The sequence below is a fragment of the Electrona antarctica genome (assembly GCF_951216825.1).
Source record: "Electrona antarctica genome assembly, chromosome: 5".
NCBI lineage: Eukaryota > Metazoa > Chordata > Actinopteri > Myctophiformes > Myctophidae > Electrona > Electrona antarctica.
In genome coordinates this window covers 25,305,220-25,331,844 of record NC_136810.1, presented here as the reverse complement: position 1 = coordinate 25,331,844, position 26,625 = coordinate 25,305,220, and the positions used below count along the sequence as shown (strand labels likewise).

The 26,625-nt window shown below is 43.1% G+C and overlaps 1 protein-coding gene and 1 long non-coding RNA gene across 3 annotated transcripts in view; both read left to right on the top strand.

Annotated features, from left to right (window-relative positions):
- LOC306923658 overlaps positions 1-26,625 on the top strand; it is a 164,616-nt gene that overhangs the window by 115,302 nt on the left and 22,689 nt on the right. The gene's annotated exons all lie outside the window — the stretch shown is intronic.
- Positions 1-26,625, top strand: part of tbxas1 (thromboxane A synthase 1 (platelet)) — a 113,780-nt gene that overhangs the window by 83,923 nt on the left and 3,232 nt on the right. For both annotated transcript variants that reach the window (XM_079500840.1, XM_079500841.1), the window contains one exon: positions 23,093-23,181. In XM_079500840.1, the coding sequence (XP_079356966.1) occupies positions 23,093-23,181 (89 nt within the window). The remainder of the gene's footprint in view (positions 1-23,092; positions 23,182-26,625) is intronic.

Sequence of the window (26,625 nt, the reverse complement as noted above, 5' to 3'; positions counted from 1 at the left end):
TTAAAATATTTATATACCAGCATCAAATATTTTTAGTTTTTGAATACTGTACAAAGTGTCGTGCTGTGAGCATGTTTATCTGCTATGAATAGCCAACGTATAAATGGATAAAGTGGTTACTTACAATGATTGTGATGCTGTATTAACACATTTGTCTGGGGACCCCTGGGGGCCCCTGGACCCCACTTTGAGAACCTACTGATCTAGGACTCAAATTACCTTGGCAGCATAACATTTGCCTTGAGAGATACATGATGTTTCTGACGTATCAGAGCGTTACATTTCTTTTGCTCTTCATTATGCTCTGGCTCATGTGATAATTGTCTCTGGCAGCTTTGTGGCTGTTGTCCATGTGTCATTAGTCTGGGCGGCGCCAGCGCCGATAAGCCTCCGTGGGCAGATAGTTAGTAATGTCCCACAGCAGCACCGTCATAAATAAAGGCCATTACCACTGCAGCTGCACTGCAATCAGTGGCGTGCACAGTCATTTAGAGGGGCAGGTGCTCAAGTGAAAACAAGGGCACCTTGTGCAGCGCGTGGAACCGGCCGGTTGCCTTAATAGTGTGAGATTTTGGGGCATAAATAATATATTAGAAGCTTTTTTTTTATCAATAATTGATCAATGTCACCATGGTCCACACTGTAAAAAAAATAATTAAAGAAATGGCACATTGCTGTCCAGAGGGCATCTGTGCAGTGTGCACGCCACTGACTGCAATAACCTCGTTCTAGGACTGTGCTTCCCTGCTCCTCCTCATATATATATATATATAATATATACAGCTCCTTCTCAAAGAATTTGAATATTGTGTAAAAGTAAATTTTCTTCTGTAATATAATTTAAAAAGTGAAACTTTCATATATTCTCAATTCATTGTGCATAAAGTGAAGTATTTAAAACATTTTTTAAATTTGTTTTAATCTTGATGATCTGTATGCCATAAAAAACAACAAGTTGGTTACAGTCAGCTGTTTCTCACATGCATCTTGTCCCTGATGATCTGCGAAAGAAGAACCGATCTGACCTTGTGTTTTATTTTTATTTGATCTACAGTAGCTCCAACATTTCAAAGCTGCATGCTGCTTCTGCTATTTTCTGTGCACAAAGTAAAGACGAAATCCGGCTTTAAGATCATTCAGGATCCTTGAGGTCCTTGAGGATTGTTTAAAATATGCTAGTGAATAAAGTTTAAGAGCCACTGCACTAGAGAATGACGTCTCTGATGGGTACGTTTTATAAGTTTTCTGGTACCAGGCGGCGGTCCTGAACCTGTGATCCATCCATCACCTGTTTCCAGGCAGGTTGGTGGTGTCTGCCAGCTCCTCTAGCTCTCCTCCCCTCCCCCACTCCGCTCACCGCCGTCCACACACACTCAAATCTGGAGCCCTTAATATAACGTAAAGGGTAGTGTGTCCGTTTTACACTCTGATATAAACCAACGCTGTGCACTTCAGACTGCTGCGGCTTCAGACTGCTGCGGCTGAAAGTGAAATAGTTCATCAGCCAGTGCTCTGCCAGTGACAAACATGATAATACTAGTCTAGTTCGGCGAAAGTTCTCCTCCATTGTCTCCCTTTGACTCTTTCTTTCTTTCTCTCACTCTCTCTGTTCTGTCTGATTCTTTTCCATCCTCCACTTCCCTCAGGGGGTCCCTCATTAATTTGCTGCCTTTATCTCCCTGAATAACAGAGGGAAGGGCTCTGCTCCTGGACTCCTCATTGTCTCATTGCTGCAGTGGGGAAGGAGGTGCAGCCTCCTGGTACTTAAGGGCTCTGCTCCTGGACTCCTCATTGTCTCATTGCTGCAGTGGGGAAGGAGGTGCAGCCTCCTGGTACTTAAGACACACAGAATAGAGCCCAGTGAGAGACTGCAGAGACGGTGGGAAGGCTGCAACTCCCTCTTCACCTCAGAGACGGTCAGGAGGGCATTAGCGTTAGGCTTAGCCGGGACACGGTAGTAGTATTTCAGCCTATCCTGTGTAAAGCCTAGTTCAGACCAAAGATTAGCGCCAACGAGACAATACCACTTTAAGCCTGACTTAAATACTTCATTGTATATAATGGAGCATACGTTTAAGTGTTACTTTAGAACGTTGCAGAGGAAAATCACAGCGTGTGTGAATTACCCTTATAGAAGAAATGAGAGAAGAAAGAGGGAGATATTGCTTTATAAACTCACATGGCTGGAACTCATTACCATTCTCACTATGTGATGTGATAAGGAAGAGTCTGCCTGATATTGCCATATTTACATTCACACTGGATACTATATATAGCAATAGACCATTAAAACTGGAAAAGCATCTGTGTATATCTAAGGACTTAGAACATTGGTTTAGAACAGTAGTTTTCAAAAATTGCAGATCACTACGAGCTTGTATACATCTGCTATTTTTGAATTTTGTTAAAAAAATCGGAAAGGTTTGTTTAATTTTGAAGTTAAACGTAACACAAATCTTCTGTTCTGGGGGTCCCCTGCCACAAAATGTTTTAGGGTCTGTGACCAAATATAATTTTGGGAGTGTTTTGCACTGAAACACAGAAGAACTATTGATTTAGAAGGCAGTTAAATCCAGGATCATGTGATGAGGAAAGGGGCCATCTCTGTATTTGCAGTAATTAATTTGTGTCGAGGTATGAATAAACCCAGTAGTCTGAGAGAAGTAAGTGATCAATGAGGCCTATTAGAAGCATAGAGAAAATGTGTCAAAATGCATCTAATTACTCTCTACGTTGTGAGTGTCCCATGTAATTACAGTATATAATTTATAATAGTGGAACTATTTTAGTTCTTTTATATTCTTACTTGCCCCCCCCCCCCCCCCCCCCCCTCATCACTTCCAAATTCACTTGTTTACTGTGTGAGTTCTCCATTCTGATTGGATACAATTGGTATCCCAATCAGAGAATGCATTTTCCGTTAACAAAATAACTGATGGGGAGACTCCTATTACCGAACAAGCAACTCTATACAATGATTACAGAATATAGCGCCATTTAACACTTATTTTAACAAAAGAAAATCACCTACCCTACCTTTAATCATTATGCCCTGTGTACTGTAGCCCCTGCCGCTGCTGACCCCTACTGGTTGTTCTGGGGAGGGTGTAGAGTAGACCAGGGGTCTCCAACTGTTTCAGGTCAAGGACCCCTTAGCTGAGAGAGATGAAGCAGGGACCCCCCCCCCCCCCCCACACACACACACACACACACACACACACACACACAACACATATTGTATAATAGTGTGTTGCGAGACTTGCGACAGAGGTCTCAGGCTTTCCACCCTAGCGCATCTTGTACATTTTAATGCGACACACTGTGCTTTACATGAAGTGGCGGCGCATTGCTGAAAAGTAGCTGATGAAAACATAAAGAATGGCAAAAATGTCTGAAATCCTCCTGCATGCGTGTGTTTTCTGGGCTGTCGGTTCAGTTCAACAACAACAACAACAACAACAACAGTACACACTACAGCAGCATAGCCAGAGCCATGTACCTTTTCCTGTGTGAATTATTTATCCACATCCTCCTGACTCAATAGAGCACAGGGAAGGCTCCAGGGCTCTCATTGACACTTCTCAAACTTCAATAAAGAACCCATGCCGTTTTCCTCCTGCAATAAGTGACCAGGCAGGCAGCAATGTGTTGGACAGGAGACTAAGCATCTTGTCTGTAACAATCTATGCTTCCTGCTGTGACCCCAGACCTGACAAACAGCATCGTATGGTTCCTATTCACAGGCCCAACTTAACCCAGTAAGACACGAGGCCCATTCTACAAATCGTCACCTTCTTAAACTAAAGCCCAAGTCATTTTTTTGATGATTTCTTTTTTTTTCTTTCTTTCTTTTTTACTTTTTTCTAAATCAGCTCCTCATAAAATCGCCAAAGTCTTATTTGAAAAGGATCATGTTCCCGCCCCATTTAGTAAAATGAGTGTGACTTAGGCCAAAATAAGAGTGTAACTTATAGGAAAAAATAGGCAATATTTTGGCATACAGTAAGTCAATGGTTTTGTGACGTCATCATGAGTAAGTCAGTAAGTAAATTGTTTAAGGTTTAGTCCTATTTAATTCAATTTAATCATATTGTGTTGCACAACTGACAGTGCTATTTATATATTACATTAATAGTGAAATGATTAAGAAATATCATATAGTTTTGTTTTGGATCCGTTTTTAATTTTTCTCGAAAACCTTAAAAAAAATACTAATGGCCCCTACACACTGTAGGAGTTTTAAAGTTGTCGGCGAGTCATCAGATCGTTATGTATATTTCACACTGCAGGAGTCTTTTTTTTAAATCGTCTGTCATTATATCGTTGTGGCTTTCACACTAAACGATTGGTCGCAGACACTGCAAGAGCATCACCAAGATGCGATCAAGACCCGATATTCATTTGTTTTTATTTGATCATTTTTAGATCTCGCGTGCATGATGCCGTGATACGAGCGCGAGACCGACCCCTCTCTCTCTCTCTCGCTCTCTATCTCTCTCTCTCTCTCTCTCTCTCTCTCTCTGTGCATGCCACACACACAGGAATAGCCAGGCTACACGGCGTAATGTTTGTGACAGCGTGTAGTGTAGCCTATGGGCTGCAGTGAGACAGGACGTTAAATCTTGATTTTCATGAAATAACTCTCCGTCTCTCTCTCTCTCTCCGCACGCACGCACGCACGCACGCACGCACGCACGCACGCACGCACGCACGCACGCACGCACGCACGCACGCACACACACACACACACACACACACACACACACACACACACACATAAAAATAAGTTACAGATTGTAGCTTTTAAAGGGGAAAATGCGCTACATTTATGTTGGATATACTGTATGCAAGATGCTGTGAATAGACACTGATGCTTGTGTATCGACGCCAGGCCCAGGAATGGCTCAGCTGATTGTATCATTTTGAACATTTGTTATGTCAGACATACTCGGCAGCCCGCTAATTATAGGAAGTCAAAACAAGGGCTCTGCTACAGTCTTCTGCTGTCTGATATAGAATTGCCAGTGGCACGCCAGCATTGCAACCCAAAATTTAAGTCACAGTTCATTACAAAACTATGGGAGAATCACTTCAAAGTAGCCGTGCAAGAGAGAAAACAACAAACAATACGGTCTTCACTTAATGGCTTAAAGTTGAAACATGTCACCCACAAGATGAAATAAATAGTCATTAGTTGGTGTCGGCCCAGTTAGCGGATCGGGGTCTTCCTGTCAACTACTGGTAATAAAAAGAAACCCAGAAGGATTGGTTACAATCCAAACATCTCTTCCCACAACCAGCTTATAATTCCCACTAAAATAGCCAGCAGTGACAAACGTTTTAACCCATTCAGTACGCGGAGGAGAGAACACGCCCACAGCGTCCCCAGCGGGAACAGCGAACGTTTTTAACTCAAATCTTTGCTTCTGGGGGTCCCTGGAACTACATATTTTCAGATGGGGGTTCGTGGCCAATTGCATATAGTCTCCGGGGTCCTTGAGAACCACTGACATAGAAACATAGGTTTTTCAGGATTTAGAAGACATTGTAGAATCTGTTCTCAGGTCTAAATGGGTTAAATGAGAACTTCCCCCATGTTTTCATGCCACTATTGTTGCATCCAGGAACGAGATGTGGCTTGTAATTTAGGCCTGGCTAATGTCTGTGATTCTTGTAATTTAGGCCTGGCTAATGTCTGTGATTCTTGTAATTTAGGCCTGGCTAATGTCTGTGATTTTTTTGGGGGGAATACTTTAACTTGACAATCAAAGAGCGCTAGAGGGCCTCATCCAGCCGAGTCATGATAGTCATCTCTTTGCTCTTTTAACCACCAGTCACTTCCAATAAGTCCTCTCACAGTGCCATTTTGATTCTGCTATCATCCAATTTTCAACCAAATGGCTTGATTTGTTCAGTCTTTGAATGAGATTAAATCCAGCTGGGGGAGTGATTGATTGGCTCGCTTACTGGTCGCTTACGTGCGTGTGTGCGTGCGTCCGTGCGTGCGTGCGTGCGTGCGTGCGTGTCCGTCGGTCCGTCTGTTACCAGCTAATCTCATAATCGCCAAATTTTGCACACACTCCCTGGATGCCAACGATGAACCTCTGCCCCGAATCTTCCAGAACGGCCTGTTATAGCGCCACCAGGAGGCCGACTTTTTTAAAACACATTTTTTGATATTACTTCTCCAGATTTTGTCCAAAAATCCCGCAAATCGTTTCACAGTATCTCTATAGTCATGTTTGAACACATCTGTCCGATATTTCATATTCCATCCTAATTGGCTAACATTGGCTTTCAAAGTTTGCAGGATTGGCCCGTTTTGAACAAAAAGCCTCAAATCATGAACGCAGCGTGCAATTTACGTGAAATCTTTCACATACTTTCCTACTAGGCTGAGGAATATATCCCACCCTTTTCACATTGACCTGTTATAGCGCCACCAACAGGTTTTTGCAAAATATTTTTTTGGAACAAAATGCCTCAAATCATCCAATTGCCATCCAAGGTGTAAGAAATGCCACCCTTTTCACATTGGCCTATTATAGCGCCACCAGGAGGCCACAACCTGACCTGCCCTGGTGGAGACCTGTGCCCCGAGTTGCACTTTATCTAGTTAAATCTGTTATTTACACCCCAAGTTTTGCTGGATTATGGGGAGGTTGGCAGACATTGACTGACTTTGAAGCCATCGCTAGCTGGATTTGTTGATTAATTGACCGTGCTGGCAGCCCGGTTGGTTGGTTGGCTAGCTGGCTAACTGGCAGTCTCTGGACCGGCTCACCGATGTTTGTCACGTCATTAAGAAAAAACAAGAGAAAGAGAGAGAGAGAGAGAGAGAGCATAAGAGACATTAGATTTGAGAGCAGTAGTTGATCCCTTAAATTCTGCAGGCTTAACATGGCATCTGTCAGGTGGAGACTCTGCATGTCTGCTTACATTTGTTTTTCTAAAATTAGTAAAAGCTTGTCGCGCGCACACACACACACACACACACACACACACACACACACACACACACACACACACACACACACACACACACACACACACACACACACATGTGTACAGTACAGTACAGTACAGTACAGTACAGTACAGTACAGTACAGTACAGTACAGTACAGTACCACTCACTTCAGACGGGTCCGATTTTTTTTAAAGAAAGAAAATAATTCAGGATGACGCGGTGGTGGTTCAGCCCCCCTTGCCGTGCCTGTGATCTTTCTGTCCATCCCTTTGGTCATGGTGCTGGGAAGGTCATCAGTGGCTGAAAGTAACAGACCTGAGGACCCGATTCTAACAGCTTTCTGGTTTTGTTGCAGGCCTCCACGATGCAGTAGGTCTTGATGTTGGAAGCTATATCTATTAGTCTGACTTTGTTTATGGTCTGTGTGTGTGTGTGTGTGTGTGTGTGTGTGTGTGTGTGTGTGTGTGTGTGTGTGTGTGTGTGTGTGTGTGTGTGTGTGTGTGTGTGTGTGTGTGTGTGTGTGTGTGTGTGTGTGTGTGTGTGTGTGTGTGTATGCACTCGGGAGGACCCGACGATTTACAGCCTAATAGCAAGAACAGTGCACAGATGGAGATGTCAGATGTGCGCTGCGTCTCGGTTCACGGCGCTCTGAGAAAAGCCCAGCCATGTCTTAAATGGCCGTAAACAGAATGTTGAGTTATTCAGCCGTGGTTTCCCTGACTGATATGTGGTTGAATGTCAACAGCTGCTGTACAGGGCAGACGTTAGATAAGCAGAAGCACCCCCCCTCCTCTCCAACCAAACCATGGGAAGTCCACACACACACACACACACACACACACACACACACACACACGCACGCACGCACGCGCACCTAACTAACCATTTCTCTTGAGAGGACCAGGGAAATGGTCCTTGTCTACCGGTATTTCTCAAATTCTACTCTACTTTGTATGGGGGACATCTGGCTTTCACAAGTATACTAATACAAACACACACACATGCACAGTCGCACACACGCATACACATGCTGGACACACACCCACACAACACAGCTAATGACTCTTCAGTCATTAAATACTATATTCAGATGGGGTAATGAAAAGGAGATGTCCAGCTCTCTTGTTGAGTGTGTGTGTGTGTGTGTGTGTGTGTGCGCGAGAAAGTGTGATTGTGTTCAAGCATGGATGAACACACAGCTCTTCTAGCCACAACGATGGCCCTCTGCTGTCCCTTACTGTCACACTGTCTGGTATCTTGACTCTAGCTGTCACCAAACAGCTTATAAGGCGTGGATGCAGACTCATCCTACGTAGCGGACCATTCTCTGATAGCACCGCCCGCTGCGCTAGTCTCCGCTATGAAGAGATGTGCAGCCAGGGACCAACACAACACAATCCGGCAGGGGATTGTGTCCTATGTCACTGCACTAGTGACACCTACTGGTTGGTCGGTGCCATAAATAACACTAGTGTACTTTTTCAACAGTCAACCTGGCTTCTCTCATTTTGGACACAGGCAAAACCTTTTCAAACGTAGCTATGGGTTGTGTGCATGCAGATCTGCTGCCTGTAGATGTTAGCTTTTTTGGGCAAAATTACTTATTTTCAATTACACGCCCCTGAAGCCTTGAATTCATGGAGATTCGTTGTTGTGTTTGTCGCATACCTGAGCCAATCATTTGATGACCGGGTCATCAAATTATTGGCTTACAGTACATTCAAAGCTTAATGGGGTGTGTGATTGATAGAAAATAAGTCATTTTATACTTTATTAGTCGGAAATGTAAACAGCACGTGGTACAGTCAAATATTAAGGCTAAAATGATAACACAACATGTCCTGGGTATACTTGTTTCCATTGTGGTCTTATGTAATCAATTCATCAACATACAGTAGTATGCAAAACTAACACAATAATACATGTCATCAGCAAATACAAAACACTACCGTACATGTACAAAGAGGAAATACAGCGCCACAGTGAATGACCCCTCCCGTGTATGGGAATAAGCATTTAGATACCTCCCCTTGTGGTCTCCTCATTTTTCTGGACCGTTTTGAAGGAAGCCAGTGATTCACATCTTTGAATGGATGGTCTCAGGGAATTCCACAGTTTGCGTGGCAGAGTGGCACAATGAGAAGTCACCCCAGAATAGCAACGCTATAGGGTTCAAGGGCTTAATTTGAGATCAAGCTAACCCTATGTGATCCCAGATCACAGGGGGTCCTTTGGGGGCAGAGTCATTGTAATGTGTTTGAATAGCAGAAGCAACGTTCAGCACTTAACACATTCAGTGAGAGCAGCAGAGTTCCCCTCTCTCCAGTTCCCTCAGTCTAACAGACCAGCCCTGCATTAAAGACAAACTTTTCCAAGTCAAGGATGCCCTGTAGACATTCGACAACACCGGTTCGAACCCCCAGACTCCGTGCTGGTGGCCATGCACTTTTCCACTGCGCCACTCGAGCGCCCTTTAAATTCATTTTTTAACTGGATAGGAGCTCAAAATGTTTTCAGGGTTTTTTTTCTCCCCCAAACACTTTATCCAGCACTGAATATTTCAGAAAAAGCAACTAGGACCATTCATTTAATATTCATTATTTATTATCCAGGTCCATTACTGAGTCTGTCCCATTGGCGGGTGCCCAGATCATATGAATGTGTGTCTATGAGGCCATTCTGAAGACGTCAGCTGTCTCCGCTCGCACAGTAATTGAAATGGTAATTCTTCTTCTGCACCGCGGGAAGAAGCCTCATGTTCCGCCAGGGATCCCTGCCGTCGTCCATGGATAACGAACGAACGGGGAGAGAATCAACACGCCAGATTTCACCGGTCGACACAGACACACACGCACGCACGCACGCACGCACGTCGCGCACACACACACACACACACACACACACACACACACGTTTGTATTACTATACTTGTGAGGACATTAACATTGTAGATGATGGTGATTTTACGAATTTACAGTATGATCTTTTTTTTTTTAACTTTTTGTTATACATTTTTTTACCCTAATGATATGGCAGAAAATGGCAGATCTACAACTAAATACTAAATGCCTACACTAACCCCAACCTGTACTTTGTGAGGTCCAGTAAAATTGTCCTCACAAAGTGTTATTTCTCAAATTCTACTACACTTTATGGACATTTGGCTCTCACAAGTACGCACGCACGCACACACGCACGCACACACGCAGCTTTCAGGCTCTGTGGTGACAGCTCTTTCTTTCAGACTCAGCATGTACTCTTTGAAGGCCTTCCGTCATTTACCTTCTGTGTGTGTGTGTGTGTGTGTGTGTGTGTGTGTGTGTGTGTGTGTGTGCGTGTGCGTGTGCGTGTGCGTGTGCGTGTGCGTGCGTGCGTGCGTGCGTGCGTGCGTGCGTGCGTGCGTGCGTGCGTGCGCACTACAGATACAGAATTGCAGATGTCATAGCCGACGCAAGAGAAGTCTTTTCAGACGTGTCTATTTCCCATGTTGCCTTTTGCCAGGCTGTGGGCGGTGCCAGGAAGACGTGGCCGTTTTCTGGTGTGTGTAGTTTGTTTGAGTGACTTTGGAATGGTGGCACACTGAAAGAAAACTACAAGACAAATGGCTGCCAAGTTCGGTCAACGCTTCTGTCCTGTTGGTTGGCTTTTGGTTAACGTTCACCATTGTTGAACCCCACACTTTCACACATGTTGGACTTGAGCTTGTATATTGGTTTTCAACCAGCCAAATATGGAATGGGGCACGCACACACACACACACACACACACACACACACACACACACACACACACACACACACACAGAGGGGACTGTCCCCTCTCCTGTATGGCACATAAACGCTGATAGGCAAATGTGCTGTACTTGTATGCCGGCCAGGTAGCTTTGTGTTTTCCTTTTGCCATTCAAATCATTATCTTAATTGCTTTGCATGGTGGGGCTGCAGAATGATGCCTTAGGTTTGGATAGTGAACCTGAACCACCCAACCACACTGACCTGAGGTTTACATGCTCTCTCTCTCTCTCTCTCTCTCTCTCTCTCTCTCTCTCTGTGTGTCGGTCTTCTTGTCTTTCAGTGTATCTATCTGTCTGACTCTCTGTCTTTCTCTCTGTCTTTCTTTCTTTCTCTCTGATCGTCTCTCTGACTGTCTCTGTCAATTCAATTAAAATCAATTGAAATAGCTTTATTGGCATGAATGTAATAACTACAGTTTTAAAATAAAAATATAACAAAACACATACTGTACAAATAGTATGTCTCTGTCTCTCTCTCTCTCTCTCTCTCTCTCTCTCTCTCTCTCTCTCTCTCACTTGTCTCCCTATCTGTCTCTGTCATTCCTTCTCTCTGTCTCTGTTTCTGTCTCTCTGTGTGTCTGTCTCTCCCTCCCTCCCTCCCTCCTGTCTGGCCCCTTGCCAGATGATAAGAACACAATCAATCCCCCCTCCAACTCCTTCAGCAATTAGTCAAACTAATTAACAATTTGGCAGTCAGAATAATAATTACCTCAAGTAGAATAGAGAGGCAGACAGAATTTTGTCTCCCTTCTATTTGTTCTGCCGTTCTGTTCTCTCGTGTTTACTCTCGTGTTTACCTTGGGGTTTTTGAGAGGACTTGGTTTCGTGAGCTGAGGCGAAAACGTAACTTCTAAACGTGCGTCTTTGTCATCATGCCGCCTTCAGATACCTCCACGTTCTTCTTGCATTCTGGGACGCGCTGCGTCACCGTCACTGACATCGCTGGAAAGAAACTAAGTACATCTACTGAAGTAGATAGATAGATAGTTTATTTGTCTCGGTCATGGTTTATCCAACATTATTACATACAGAAAAGGGGTTAACATGATACAATTGACCGAAAAGGAAAGGGCTGAAGCCGGAGTTTATTATGCCCACCTTTTTGAGATTTCAGTAATCTCATAGAAGGAAACAAAGACTGAATAAAGAAATCAGATTTCAACATTGCTGCATTTCTAATGAAAAAGGATTAAACAAAATCATGTGGAAAGATCAATTGACAGAAAAAGCGCTACTTCTACCACTTATGATAGTGATAATAATAATTGTAACAATGATGATGATGTTACTAATAATAATTATTCATTCACTTTTTTTCTTTTATAAATATACATACATACATACATACATGCATACATACACATACATACATACATACATACATACATACATACATACATACATACATACATACATACATACATACATACATATACATACATACATATACATACATACATACACAATGTACATAAATATGCCCATAATACAAACACACGTATACATATGTTCATACATACATGTGTTTACAGTACTATATTTATGCTTCTAAAGAAACTAAGCATATGTACTTAAAGCATAAAGCACTGTATATTTTTATTTCTACTCTAAGTACTGTGCTTTTTACTCCACTGAAATTATTTTTGAAAACTTTAGTTAACTAGATTTAGATTAGGCTATATTACAAAACATATACATTACCCAATTAAGACTGATTTCATACTTATTTCTGAAACATTTTGTGTGAACTTGGACGTTCTACATAATGAGTAATTGTTGCGTAGTACACGAGTACTACATGTTGTTGCCAATACTTTTGTATAAAAAGCACTTACATTGGACCCTGCCTGAAACTGTCTGCTAAAGCAGCTCTAACTCCACCACCTCTCCCCCTCTTATATTATGCAAGTAATATATAAAGTCACAATACCAACTTTGATGGGCCAATATTGCTTAGTTTTAAAACATATAAGGTTTTCTTCATTTCCTTAAAAAATTATATTTTTCATTTGCTGAAAAATGAACATTTTGGAGTTAGGTGGTGTCTTCCCGACAACAGAGAGATATATATATACAGTACATGTCTTCATCACTATGAATTATCACCAATAATGGTCTCCATGGCAACCCAGCTGGATACAAGAGCGATGGGGCGATTGAGGATGTCTGTCTGTCTGTTTGTCTGTCTGCACCCCATGTCCCTCTGCTACAGGCCCCAGTCACAATTCAAATACAGATAATGGAATGTAAATAAGACAGAGTATAGTACAGCTACAGTTGGGGGTTGTGTGAGAGGGGGAGGGAGAGGCAGGCATCACCTGATGGGAAGGGGAGACGGCCGGGACAAAAGAGCTCTCAGACCCAGAGACAAAGCACTCGTGGAATAAGAACGGCTGCCACACACAGCTGACATGATTGTTTTCACTGTGTATGGCCGATTCATGCTTCGAGTGACCTTCGTCGCATGGCGGTGTCGCAGGGCCACAAACAGGCGACCTACAAGCTCACGTCGTGGACGTGGCGCGCCTTGGGCTTGTAGGTCGCCTGTTTTCGGCCCCACGACACCATCGTGCGACAGAGCATGAATTAAATGAGGCTTAATTGGCTTGTGTTTTTTTTTTTCTGGATCAAATGGAACTGCTGGGTAATGAATGGATAGAATGGGATTGAAGCAGAAATAAGGACACGTGGGCACTTAAGAAGTCTGATAAGAGGTTGAGCTGCAAGCCAGGCCCAGCTTTCTCTCCTTTTTTTTATCCCCCTTTCTTTCTCTTTTTTTCCAGACCGCTTTTAATGAATGTCATTTCGCAGAGGAGAGAGGTTGATATTAAGCGGCACGGCGGCTACATAATGGGGCCCCAGCCCTCCGTTCGTTGGAAGAAGGCTCCCTTTGAGTTTTGCGGAGCGCTCCTTTGAACATTCGCCAGGCATTCAGTATTCAAATAGAGCTGTGTTGAAATCATCACGCGGTGATGTGGCTTTTTAGAGGCTATTGTGACGTGTTCTCATGTGCTTCGTGGAGTGTTTGTTTTCTGAGGTGATGGCAGTTGCAGGCAGGGGCTGTCGGAGACTTCGTTAGTTTTTCCTCGACTGTGTCTCTCCCGCGCAATTACCAGACATCAAACCTCAGACAGGTTTTTCTGCTCTTGTCATTATTATAGGACCTGTAATTATGCAGAGGTTTGCCCTGTCAAAAAATACAGGAAGAGTGGGCACCTGAGAAGTTTGGCCAACCTCAATGGGAAATTGGCTACCAGAATGTGAAAAATGTATTAATAATTAATATCCTACTTCATCATGCAAAAACGTAGCGAAAATAGACAATCTACCATCTCCCAGTTGCGCTGTGATGCGCTGTGAGCTTGTAGATCGAATATTTTGTGTGCAAAAAAAACTCTGCTATTCCCATCACATGATGGTGTCAGCCGAAAGTGGTTAAACAAAAATAAACTACTTTAAGACCAGGCTTGCTGATGAAAAGTACAGCGCAACATCTGCAGCAAGGCTGTTAGTGGATGCTGATTCACCGTGTGAGGTCATTGCAGCTGCCCCCCCCCCCCTTTCTAAGGTTGTCCAACGGCCATGGGCCACGCTCCCACAGAGAGATCCCTTCAGATTGTTTTTTTAAGGGGTCTGACGGGGTCCTCAAAGTGTCCTCTAGCAGTGATCCTGAAAGGGGGAAGCCATCGGGTCAGACTGTGCGTTCAGTTCACACATGGCTGTGCCTCGTCTTTGCAATATTGCTATAACATTGTCGCTGTCGGTCTGAAACCTTGTATGTCCAAAACTGTTATTTTTCAGAAAAGGTAAAAGAAAAATGTTCCAATGGATCCAATGTAGCCTAGTTGTTTGGTCACAAGCTCTTGTTAATATTTTCATTGGTTCAATATTAATTTGTAAAACCCATAGACAGACAGCAAAAAATAGCCTCTCTACAAGATCACGTTGCGACACGTTGTCAGCAGCCATTTTTGCTACTTTTGTGTGACACTGTAGTATGACAAAGTAGGGCATTCATTTACGAAAGAACCGAAAATGTTTAAATTATTATGGATATATGAGGTGTCTCCCTGACAGCAACACTATACTAAACTTTGACACCCAGTGGCTGGAGGCTGTCTGAATATAATAGGAGATTGGTGGGAGCGAGGGGAGGGGAGCAGAGGGGGAGGGGGAGGGGAGTGGCCTTTATCATGTTTTATTCCTGGCTCTCAGTGCCCTCTGGTGACCACCCCGGACGGCCAGAAAGACCCCCATCCTCCATGCCTCTCCAGATAGTCTCTCCATTAGTAGCTTAGTGCTGCTCCAGCTGCCTTTGTTATTCCTTGTCTGGCTGCATGCTGTCTGGGGATGTAACGCTTATCAGACCTGAAATATTGTGCATTTCTGTCCCGGGAGACTGAACCATGAATGCATCTCTAGCCTGCGTCCACATGCTTGTTCAAGGCCCAAAATACATTGGTCTAATGGCGAAAACCACGTAAAAGGAAAAAAATACATACTTTTTTTTGTCATACTACACAGACGTTTCACAAAGTATACATGTTAAAGCTCCATTTTGTGCGTGCGTGCATGCGTGCGTGCGTGCGCATTTACATCTAGGTTGGACACAGCCTTTGGCTTTGACACAATCCTGTTTCTGGTTTGATAGGAATTTTGACCGCGAAGATCAAAACTTAATTTTCTCCCCAGAGCAAGCATGCAGCAGATCAGTGGTAAAAACGTCAGCAGGAGACCCTTGTTCAAATCCGGGTAGAAAAATAAAGTTACATAGTGCAGTCTTCGTTCTATATCTAATCTATTTGTAAATCGCCACGTTTCACACTGCCAGTATACCACAGAAGTAGTATTTTAACTTGTACCTGTATATGTTTTATACTATAAAAAAGGCTTTCATTTTATAATGGAAGTCATTGGGGTTCTGACCTGGCTGATGCCCACATGTGGAGTGATATGCCATAGATATATGTCGTATGCAGTTGTATTTGTATAGCATATTTCAACAAGGCAATTCAATGTTCACAGAACATCAAGCAAAGGAAACACAATTATACAAATGTCATTAGGATGCATAAAACAAAATAAGTTAAAAATAATACAATACAATTACAGTGCAGAACATAGAAAAGGAAAGTAACTCAATGAAAGGCAGCAGACCTGCAGTTGTCTGGGAGTTTGTTCCAGATATGTGGTGCATAGCTAAATGCTGCTTCCCCACATTTAGTTTTGGTTTCAGGGACAGAAAGCAGACCTTTCCCAGATGACCTGAGAGATCTGGATTCTGGATGGTTCATGATATCGTACGTGCACAAGATCATAAATGTATTTTGACCCTAAACCATTCAAACCATTCATAGTATTTCTATTTTATTATTTTATTTTGTTGGCACACAAGGAACCAGTGTAAGGATTTAAGAACTGTATTAGATATGGACTTGAGCAGCAGCGTTCTGAATCCATTTCAGTGGTCTGATTGATTGTTTTAGGGAGACCCGTAAAGGTCTCCCTGTAATGTCAGAGATGACAGGCCGTTCACATGTAGATCCTGAGATCCACATGATTCCTTCTTTCATGTATTTGTTTTTCTCCTGCCATCACTTCTATCACATCTTTCTGAACACTTAGACATTTAACCACTTAAACTCTATATACAGTACTTGGTTGACCGTGGTCCCCCACGGCACTATACTAGGTCTGCTAGTATTTCCCTCTACATCAAATATCCAGTTGAAAATACAAAATAAAATAGCCATTTTTGCTGGATCTTCGCCCCAGAAGGGAGACGCTAAGTTTCAAGGTTATAAGGCTAGGTAAACATGACTCTTTGACCAGAGTCCATTTGCTCCTCTCAGCACATTGCGTGACGTGCGTGCGTGTTTGTGTTTCATTTGAAGCATGTGTTGGTGTTTTCGTAGCCATGTACTTGGGAGTGTGAGAGGGAGTGTGTTTTTGCCTCTGATTTCTCGCTCCAGCGACCATGGGGAGCTCATTTGTCGGCTAAAGAGCTGACATACACACAACACGAGACACGCAATCTTGATGGGCCTTCACACACCTCTGGTGGTCCGTTCCCATGCCCCGTAGACTCTGTAGTGCTCAATGATGCTGTTTGATTAAAGCCCATACTTGGTTGTTGACCAGAGTCCCTCAGGGCTCTATATGTGTTTTCGCGCTACATTAAATAACTTCGCAGTATAGCCGATCGACAATCTGCTTGGCCATCAGAATATGGATGCAGAATATGGATGCTTTGTATAACATTCATTTCATTGAGACACTTCAGCTCAGATTGACCATAAACCATTTATTGCAAAGCTCTTGCATTTTAGTATGGCGGTGTGGCTCTGCTCATGTGATATCAGATAATCTGCGTACCGAGACACAGGTCTGATATCACATTTGATATCACCGATTATCTGTGCACCGATACACAGCTCTGATATCAACGACCCCCCAGAGCAGAGCCAAAGATACAATAATTCCATGAGCAACAATACACAGTAATAACACATCAACACATGATTCAACACAATTGCAAACAATCCAATAATATCCCATAACCCCTGGACTAAGAACTACAGGGAGGAGGCCGGGGAGGTGGGGGAAGGTTTCACACAGACGCTGAACGAGCTGCTTTGACAGCTCAGCATGAAGAATGAGTAGTGATCTGAGGCTGCTTAAGAAGGCCGCCTGAATTGCACTGTGGGAATGAGGGCGTGCCGTGGATGAGATGGCTCGTAGTGAATGAGTGAGAAGGGAGATGACCTGGAGAGGCAGCTGATTTAAAGAAGCAGAATGAACTAGAAAAAGTGCCCCTCGGGGCACAGGTCTCCACCAGGGCAGGTCAGGGTGTGGCCTCCTGGTGGCGCTATAATAGGCCAATGTGAAAAGGGTGCCATTTCTTCTTACACCTTTGATGGCAATTGGATGATTTGAGGCATTTTGTTCCAAAAATGTGTTTTGCAAAAATCCACCTGGTGTTGGCGCTATAACAGGCCAATGTGAAAAGGGTGGGATATATTCCTCAGCCTAGTAGGAAAGTCTGTGAAAGATTTCACGTAAATTGCACGCTGCGTCCATGATTTGAGGCTTTTTGTTCAAAACGGGCCAATCCTGTAAACAATCAGGATGGAATATGAAATATCGGACAGATCTGTCTTAAGCACATGACTATAGAGATACTGTGTAACGATTTGCAGGATTTGGGACAAAATATGGAGGAGTAATACAACAGTCGGCCTCCTGGTGGCGCTATAACAGGCCGTTCTGGAAAATTTGGGGCAGAGGTTCATCGATGGCATCCAGGGATAGCCTGGTTAATAAACCAGACCGAATCAGCCGTTGGCAAAAAAAAGTTGCCTACCAGCGGATTACGGTCTGGCGAGGCTCAGTAGCACGCCTCTTTCCTACAGCAGAGAACAGGTCGGACCAATCGGGACACGGTATGCAATATAGGCGGGCTTTGGTACAGTGACGTTCAATGCTTGAGACCTTTGACTGACAGTAGCTCTGACCAATTGCGTCAAAGAGAAAATGTTCCCCGGGAAATGAAATCCAAGTGGAGCCAGCCCAGACTGATATACCGCGACAGTGTTGTGTGATATTAGTCTGGCTTATTAGCCAGGCTAATCCAGGGAGTGTGTGTGCAAAGTTTGGTATCGACCAGGTTAACGGTGTCGGAGATTAGCTGTACACAGACAGACGGACGGACGGACACACACACACGGACGGACGGACACACGGACGGAGTGCAAAACATACTCTCTCCCCATGCCTTCGGCCTGGTGGAGACAATTACTAAGGGGAATGAATGAGGGGAACTATATATAATAACCTTCTGCCTCAATGAACTATCGCTTACGCTGGATTTATCGTGAAGCATTGAGTTTTTTATATATATTTTTGCTGGTGTTAATCTCAATTTACTTCAATTTGGATTCTTCATTCACCATAAAGGAATGTTATGCAAACAAAACATTATCCTTGTATTCACGGAGTGAGTAAATTATTTTACACGCGCGCGCATGCATGTATATGCCACATTCCCACCATGCTGCCAACTTTGTTTAACACTCCCAAAGGACTCGGGGATAAGTGATTGTCATTGAATCTGCATAATCAGGACACCGTGTCATCGGAATACAAATGATCCCGACCGCACTGATGATCCGCTGTCTCTAATAGCGTTGTGACTTCCATGTGGCCGGTCTGTGACATCAGTGCCACTGATAGCGGTTCTCAACCCTTTGGGGATAAAAAGGGTCCCTATTTATCTTGAGAGATTTTGAAGATCTCAATGGTGTTTTAGTGATCAGTCAATCAATGGTGGCTTGGATCAGAGGAACTAACATACAATATTTGAATTGTTTTATTTACCGGTATTAAAATGAAATGAAAACACGATTTTATGTTTTACATGATCTTTATTACCATTAAAATCTTAGTGTTTAGCCAATTATTTGGGGGTCCATTTGCAATATCTCCTTGTGGTGCTGATCTATGTATGACGCATATCTATGACTTATGACCCCATATTTGGCAAGGCTATAGTCTGAACCCACCAACACTGACAAATAGATACGTTTCATATTTAAAACAAAAAATATCTATTCTATTGGAAGTTCATGTTGTCTGTGAAATTGTCTGGACAAAATACGTTATCCTATGGACACTTTTTGTGTTTTTTTGTAAACGCCCCACTTGATCATACTACAACGTCGCACAAAAGCATCAAAAGTAGCTGAACCGCAAACTCGAAACGTGGTGCGAAGCTACGCGTTTTGAGCTTGTTCTGCTACTTTTGCTATTTTTGAATTTGAATCCTGAAAAGCAAACATTTTTAGACATACAGTATGAGGTTTCTACCCGACAGACGATCTGCTGAAGCAGAGAGAGTGCGGCCGGGCTCGCCTCTTAGTGCTCATTAGGGACACGGCAGTCCCCTCTGGGACTGCGTGGCGTGCCACTGCCACCCCGATGAGGAGTGACAGCAGCGGGCCAGCTGCCAGACAATAGGGCCGTAGTCGTCACACACACACACCCCAAGGATAGACGTCACAGTGTGGCAGGGCCAGGCAGCGAGTGGCTTGGCCCTGCTACTGACCTTCAAGCTCTCTGCGTCTCCGTCTCCAATGCAAAACATATCCTGGCGTCGCTGTCAGGCAGAAACCCTTTATCTCCATATTCTGTGTTTCATCGTAAATCAATCTGATACTTCATCAAGCCACAGCCTCCCACAAAGGCATAAACAGTAGCAGATCCACAAGCATCGGAAAGCAGCGCGAAGCAACATGAGTTAGTGTGTGCCAGAGGGTCTCTTTGATAAAAGGCCAGACCAGGCAAGACCAGGAGCTAAATTCATTTAGGATTTTTTTTTCTGGGCAAGTATGTTCATATACAGTAACGTAATGTGACCTGGTGCATTGCCCGCAGACACATGGAAACATTTACACGTTCGGGGCCTTAGATTAATCTATCCATCCTATCTAGGCTGCCAGGATTGATCTATTACCTTTGGAGCATACGCCGAAGTATTTGCAGCTTTGATCGACGGAAATCCGGCAGGAAAAAGTCCCATGGGTTGTTGTTGAAGAGAAAAACACGCCGCCATGACGATGCGAAACGAAAACAGCCCGCACAGCATGTTGTAGTCCAAACAAACAACCCCCGTTCACTTGCATTGAACTCATTAGCCCAGAGCATGGCTTGATTTCCGGTTTCTTCATCATAACGCGACGGCCTCGTCACCAGGTCCACAACAAATCCACTCTTTCTTTTTAATTATAAAAAAGGCGAATTAAACAAATAGCGGGTTTAGCGTATTAAGCAGCATCAAAAAATGGATTAAATGCGGGTAACACGGTTTATGTAGGGAAAGTGTTTTAATATGTGAGGTAGTGTAAGATATAAAACATATAAGTGTCTTAAAGTGTGAAGTTGGCTCAGAATGTGACAAAAAAAAGAAATCTCCATGAATTCAAGGCTTCATGTAATGGGGTGTGTATCTGATATAGAATAAGTAATTATTTTGGCGAACTACTCATTTAAGCAGCTAAAGCATGTAAAGAAAAGGTCCCTCTACAGAAGGTCATTTGTATAGGGAAAGATAGTGGAGCGTCACGGCGAGCGCCTGTTTTATTTGTGTGTTTTGTTTTTTATGTATCTTTATCTTACTGTAATTTGTTTTGTATTATAATGTGTTTTTAACTTATTAGTATTACCTGTTGCTTGTGAGAGGAAGGATCACAGTGGAAATACAGTACTTCTTAGGGCTTTGTGTTTATCCTCAAACTGATGTAAGGTTGTATGGTTTACTGGTTTTATTGCATTTCAAAAAGATCTAATGAAATTAGAAGTGCTGTGACATTGTATGTATTATTGTGGTGCTGTATTTTACCTCCACACGAGAGCATGTGTTGTGTACAGTTTTGAGAAGGACTGTTAATAATATGTTGACGATGGATGAATAGTATGGTGCATTGCTGCTCTCTACAGGCAGTTCATATAATGCACTTATTTCTACCACCAGGATTATTATCGTTAACTAAAACTAAATAACAAAAACTGGAGGGGGAAAAAAGAAAAAACATTTAAGTTGACAAAAAATACACCATTTTTTAAAAAGAAATAAACGCAAAAACACACCAAATGTAATGGCATTGTGTTAACAAAACAAAGTAAATCCTAGAGAAACAGTGATGTAAATAGGTTTTCAATGTGATGGGTCCCAGGGCAGGGGTGGTCTTTTAGATGGGTCCCAGGAGTGGTCTTTTAGATGGGTCCCAGGGACAGGAGTGGTCTTTTAGATGGGTCCCAGGGACAGGAGTGGTCTTTTAGATGGGTCCCAGGGACAGGAGTGGTCTTTTAGATGGGTCCCAGGGACAGGAGTAGTCTTTTAGATGGGTCCCAGGAGTGGTCTTTTAGATGGGTCCAGGGACAGGAGTGGTCTTTTAGATGGGTCCAGGGACAGGAGTGGTCTTTTAGATGGGTCCCAGGGACAGGAGTGGTCTTTTAGATGGGTCCCAGGAGTGGTCTTTTAGATGGGTCCAGGGACAGGAGTGGTCTTTTAGATGGGTCCCAGGGACAGGAGTGGTCTTTTAGATGGGTCCCAGGGACAGGAGTGGTCTTTTAGATGGGTCCAGGGACAGGAGTGGTCTTTTAGATGGGTCCCAGGGACAGGAGTGGTCTTTTAGATGGGTCCAGGGACAGGAGTGGTCTTTTAGATGGGTCCCAGGAGTGGTCTTTTAGATGGGTCCCAGGAGTGGTCTTTTAGATGGGTCCAGGGACAGGAGTGGTCTTTTAGATGGGTCCCAGGAGTGGTCTTTTAGATGGGTCCCAGGGACAGGAGTGGTCTTTTAGATGGGTCCCAGGAGTGGTCTTTTAGATGGGTCCCAGGAGTGGTCTTTTAGATGGGTCCCAGGGACAGGAGTGGTCTTTTAGATGGGTCCCAGGAGTGGTCTTTTAGATGGGTCCCAGGAGTGGTCTTTTAGATGGGTCCCAGGGACAGGAGTGGTCTTTTAGATGGGTCCCAGGAGTGGTCTTTTAGATGGGTCCAGGGACAGGAGTGGTCTTTTAGATGGGTCCCAGGAGTGGTCTTTTAGATGGGTCCCAGGGACAGGAGTGGTCTTTTAGATGGGTCCCAGGAGTGGTCTTTTAGATGGGTCCCAGGAGTGGTCTTTTAGATGGGTCCCAGGAGTGGTCTTTTAGATGGGTCCCAGGAGTGGTCTTTTAGATGGGTCCCAGGGACAGGAGTGGTCTTTTAGATGGGTCCCAGGAGTGGTCTTTTAGATGGGTCCCAGGAGTGGTCTTTTAGATGGGTCCCAGGAGTGGTCTTTTAGATGGGTCCCAGGAGTGGTCTTTTAGATGGGTCCCAGGGACAGGAGTGGTCTTTTAGATGGGTCCCAGGGACATTTCATGAGTCCTACTTCAACGACGTTAGAGTACAGTATTGCATCCCAGGACCCCCAGAGGGTGACATGAAGGATGCAGTCTATATTCATCACTGAAGAAGATTGTGTCTTTGTCAATACATAAGCCTAGTATTTGGGGTGAATATATATATATATATATATATATATATATTGTATTTTTACATCTTGTCCCTAACAAATAACCTTATATTACATTACATTACATTACATTACATTACATTACATAACAACTAACTCTGAAACTAAGCATTTTCCAACAATAAAATAAACTAGCAAATCTGCTTTAAAAAAGTAATTAAAACAAAACAGAAAGTGAAAACAAAATGAAAACAAACTGTAATAACCTGTGTACCAGACTTGTTGAAACAAGTACATAATGTGGTTTTCCATTGTGTTGTAGGAGTCACCAGACTACACCAACATCCACGAGCTGAAGTATTTAGACATGGTTATATCTGAAGCCCTGCGTCTCTACCCTCCTGGATTCAGGTAGGAGGATTGATTGATTGATTACTAACAGTTTGCAAAAAAGTACAAGGTGATTGATTACTTTATTAACGGTTTGCAAAAAAAAGTACAAAGGTACAGTTTTCTGCAGAAGGAACTTTACATAGTTACCTTCTGGCTGAAACCTCGTATCTACTGTACATATTTTTACTTTTTGTCTAAAGTCTCCTGGACGGGTATCCGGACGTAAAACAAATCCAATGCACTACTGTCTTATACTACAAGTAAGACGCGCAAACGCGGGAAGCGAACGCAGCTCGTAAATTGCAATAACAACAATTAGAATAAATTACGTACTTTTTAAGGTTTTTTTTAAGTTAAGTTTTTTTAAATTAAATGTTTTTTCAAGTTTTTTTTTAGTGTGTGTATGTGTGCGTGCGTGCTTCTTTTTTAGGTTTTTTTTAAAAAAGTTTTTTGTTTAAGTTTTTTTTTAAGTTAAGTTTGTTTTTAAGTTAAGTTTTTTTTGTGTGTGTGCGTTTTTCCTTTTTAAGTTTTTTTTTTAAGTTAAGTTTTTTTTTAAGTTAAGTTTTTTTTTAAGTTAAGTTTTTTGTGTGTGTAAGTTTTTCCTTTTAATTTTTTTTTTTAAGTTAAGTTTTTTTTTAAGTTAAGTTTTTTTTTAAGTTAAGTTTTTTGTGTGTGCGTTTTTCCTTTTTACGTTTTTTTTTTAAGTTAAGTTTTTTTTTAAGTTAAGTTTTTTTTTAAGTTAAGTGTTTTGTGTGTGTGTGTGTGTGCGTGCGTGCGTGCGTGCGTGCGTGCGTGCGTGTGTGTGTGTGTGTGTGTGCGTGCGTGCATGTGTGTGTGTGTGTTTTTGTGTGTGATACAGCTGCGCCCTCTGGTGGTGGGCGGGTGGTGTTACAGCGTGACACACAGACACACACACACACACACAGACAGACGTGATCTGCTGGGTCTCATAGTAAATGCTCACTGCGTTCGCAACTACAGCGTCACAGAAAAGCATCAAATGTATGTAGCAGATCCGCAAGTGTTTTGAGCTTGTGGATCTGCTACTTTTGCTATTTTTTAATTTGAATCCTGAACAGTAACAGTTTTGGACATTTTAGGTTTCCACCCGACAAAGACCATAATCTACTCTTAAAACTTCCTCACCCGGTTTACTCTTTTTTTCACGTATTGTGAAGTTTCTATTGAACTCTGTCTGTAGACCAGGGGTATTTTTTTATCACTTTTTTTATTTTTTTATTGATGCAGCAATGAATAAACATACATACATGTACATTTTGCTGTATCCGACATATACAGCAAAATCCCCCCCTCCCCTCCCAATCAAGGTCAGAACAAGACAAACTAGAAAAAGTGCCCTTCTGGGCACAGGTCTCCACCAGGAGGATAGGAGTGTGTGTGATGTTTGGCAAAATGTTTAGGAGTAATATAATCATGTTTTGTGTGTGTGTGTGTGTGTGTGTGTGTGTGTGTGTGTGTGTGTGTGTGTGTGTGTGTGTGTGTGTGTGTGTGTGTGTGTGTGTGTGTGTGTGTGTGTGTGTGTGTGTGTGTGTGTGTGTGTGTGTGTGTGTGTGTGTGAGACACAGCTTGGCCTGTTGTAGCGCCACCATGAGGCTGATTTGAAAACTGTCAAGTGGCATTTTTTCCTCAGCCTAGTGGGAATATGCATGCACAGTTTCACCGAAATCGGACGCTGCGTTGAGTAGTTGTGGCGATTTGTACAAAACGGGTACAAAGCGGGCTACTCCTGAAAAGTTTAGAAGCCAATCGTAGGCAATGAAGGTGGATTATGAGAAATCAAACAAACCCGTCTTGTTCACATGACTATGGAGAGCATGTGTACCGATTTGCGTGAAATTTGGATAACATCTGAAGGAGTAATATTAGAAAATGTGTTTTACATATGTCGGCCTCCTGGTGGCGCTATAAAGAGCAGATGTGAAAAATTCCAGGCAAAGGTTTTTCCTTGGCCTCTAGGGAGTTGGCATACAAAGTTATATACAAATCCGTGCAGTTGGAGGTAAAAACACCTTTCGGCCAGTTATAGCGCCACCATGAGGCTGAGTTGAAAATGTTCACGTGGCATTTCTTCCTCGGCCTAGTGGGAATGTGCGTGCGCAATGTCACGGAAATCACACGATGTGTTCATGATTTGCAGCATTTTTTTAAAACTGAACACTCCTGCGAACTTTGGAAGCCAATCTTAGCCAATCAGGATGGAGTCTGAGAAATCTGAAAGACCCGTTTGGTTGAATGGCTCTAGAGAGATTGTGTACCAATTTGCGTGATGTTTGGACCAAATCTGTAGGTGTACTGTCCAAAAACTTGTTTTGCACGAAGCGGCCTCCTGGTGGCGCTATAACAGGCCGTTCTGGAAATTCTGGGGCAGAGGTTCATCGTTGGCATCCAGGGAGTGTGTGTGCAAAATGTGGCATCGACCGGGTTAACAGTGCCGGAGATTAGCTGTTCACAGACGGACACACGGACGGACACACGGACGGACGGACGGACGGAGTGCAAAACATACTCTCTCCCACTCTCTCCCCATGCCTTCGGCCTGGTGGAGACAAAAAACAAACAAAGACAAACAGTAGATAGTAAAAGCAATTAGTAAACTAGTATTGAAAGTACTAATGAACATAGTCAGGGGTCTTTTTTTATAGTTTTTCATCAGTGTTGTGTAAATTTGTGTTTTTGTTTGTTACTTTACACATTATCTTTTCTATTAATATGTTGGATGCATGTTAATCTATCATCAGGATCATGTATTGATACTGACCATGATACTGACATGATTTTAACTATGACATTGACCATGATGAAGTCAGTATTATATACCATGCATGGCAGGGACGTGCAGAGAGTGTTAGAGGGGCAGGGGCTGAAAGAGGGCACTTTTGGACAAAAATAGCGAAAATAGCAGATCTACAAGCTCACAACGCGTCGTGCTGCGACGCGTTGAGAGCTTGTAGATCAGCTATTTTCGGGGCGCAACCCAGCACTCTTTAGCTAGTGGAAATGCGGTGTACGACATGGATTTCTAAACAAATTTGTTCAACACAAAATACTGCGTTCAAGTTCAGGAGACTTCGGGGAAAAAAAGCAATTCTCCTGAATGCTGCCTTCCGGCATGGCATGGAAAGGAGTGGCATTTGCATTTCTTTCACCATGTAGTAAATGCTGCATTCGTGGTCTGGAGAGGGCAGTTGTTTTACAGACTGGTAAAAGGGCAGGGGCTGAAGCCCCTTTTATGTCTATGTGTGCACGTCCCTGTACCATGGTAACACAGGGCCTGTGATAGGGCCATGACAGCCCTGCCATTCCGTACTGTGAGAAGGGCCCGAGGTGAAGGGCCCCTTTTGCAACCAGATCTATTTTTAATGATGTTTGGGAGACAATAAACACTTTCCTGGGGGGGTTTATGTGGGTAATATGTGTTTTTAGATATTTTAGTATTTCAAA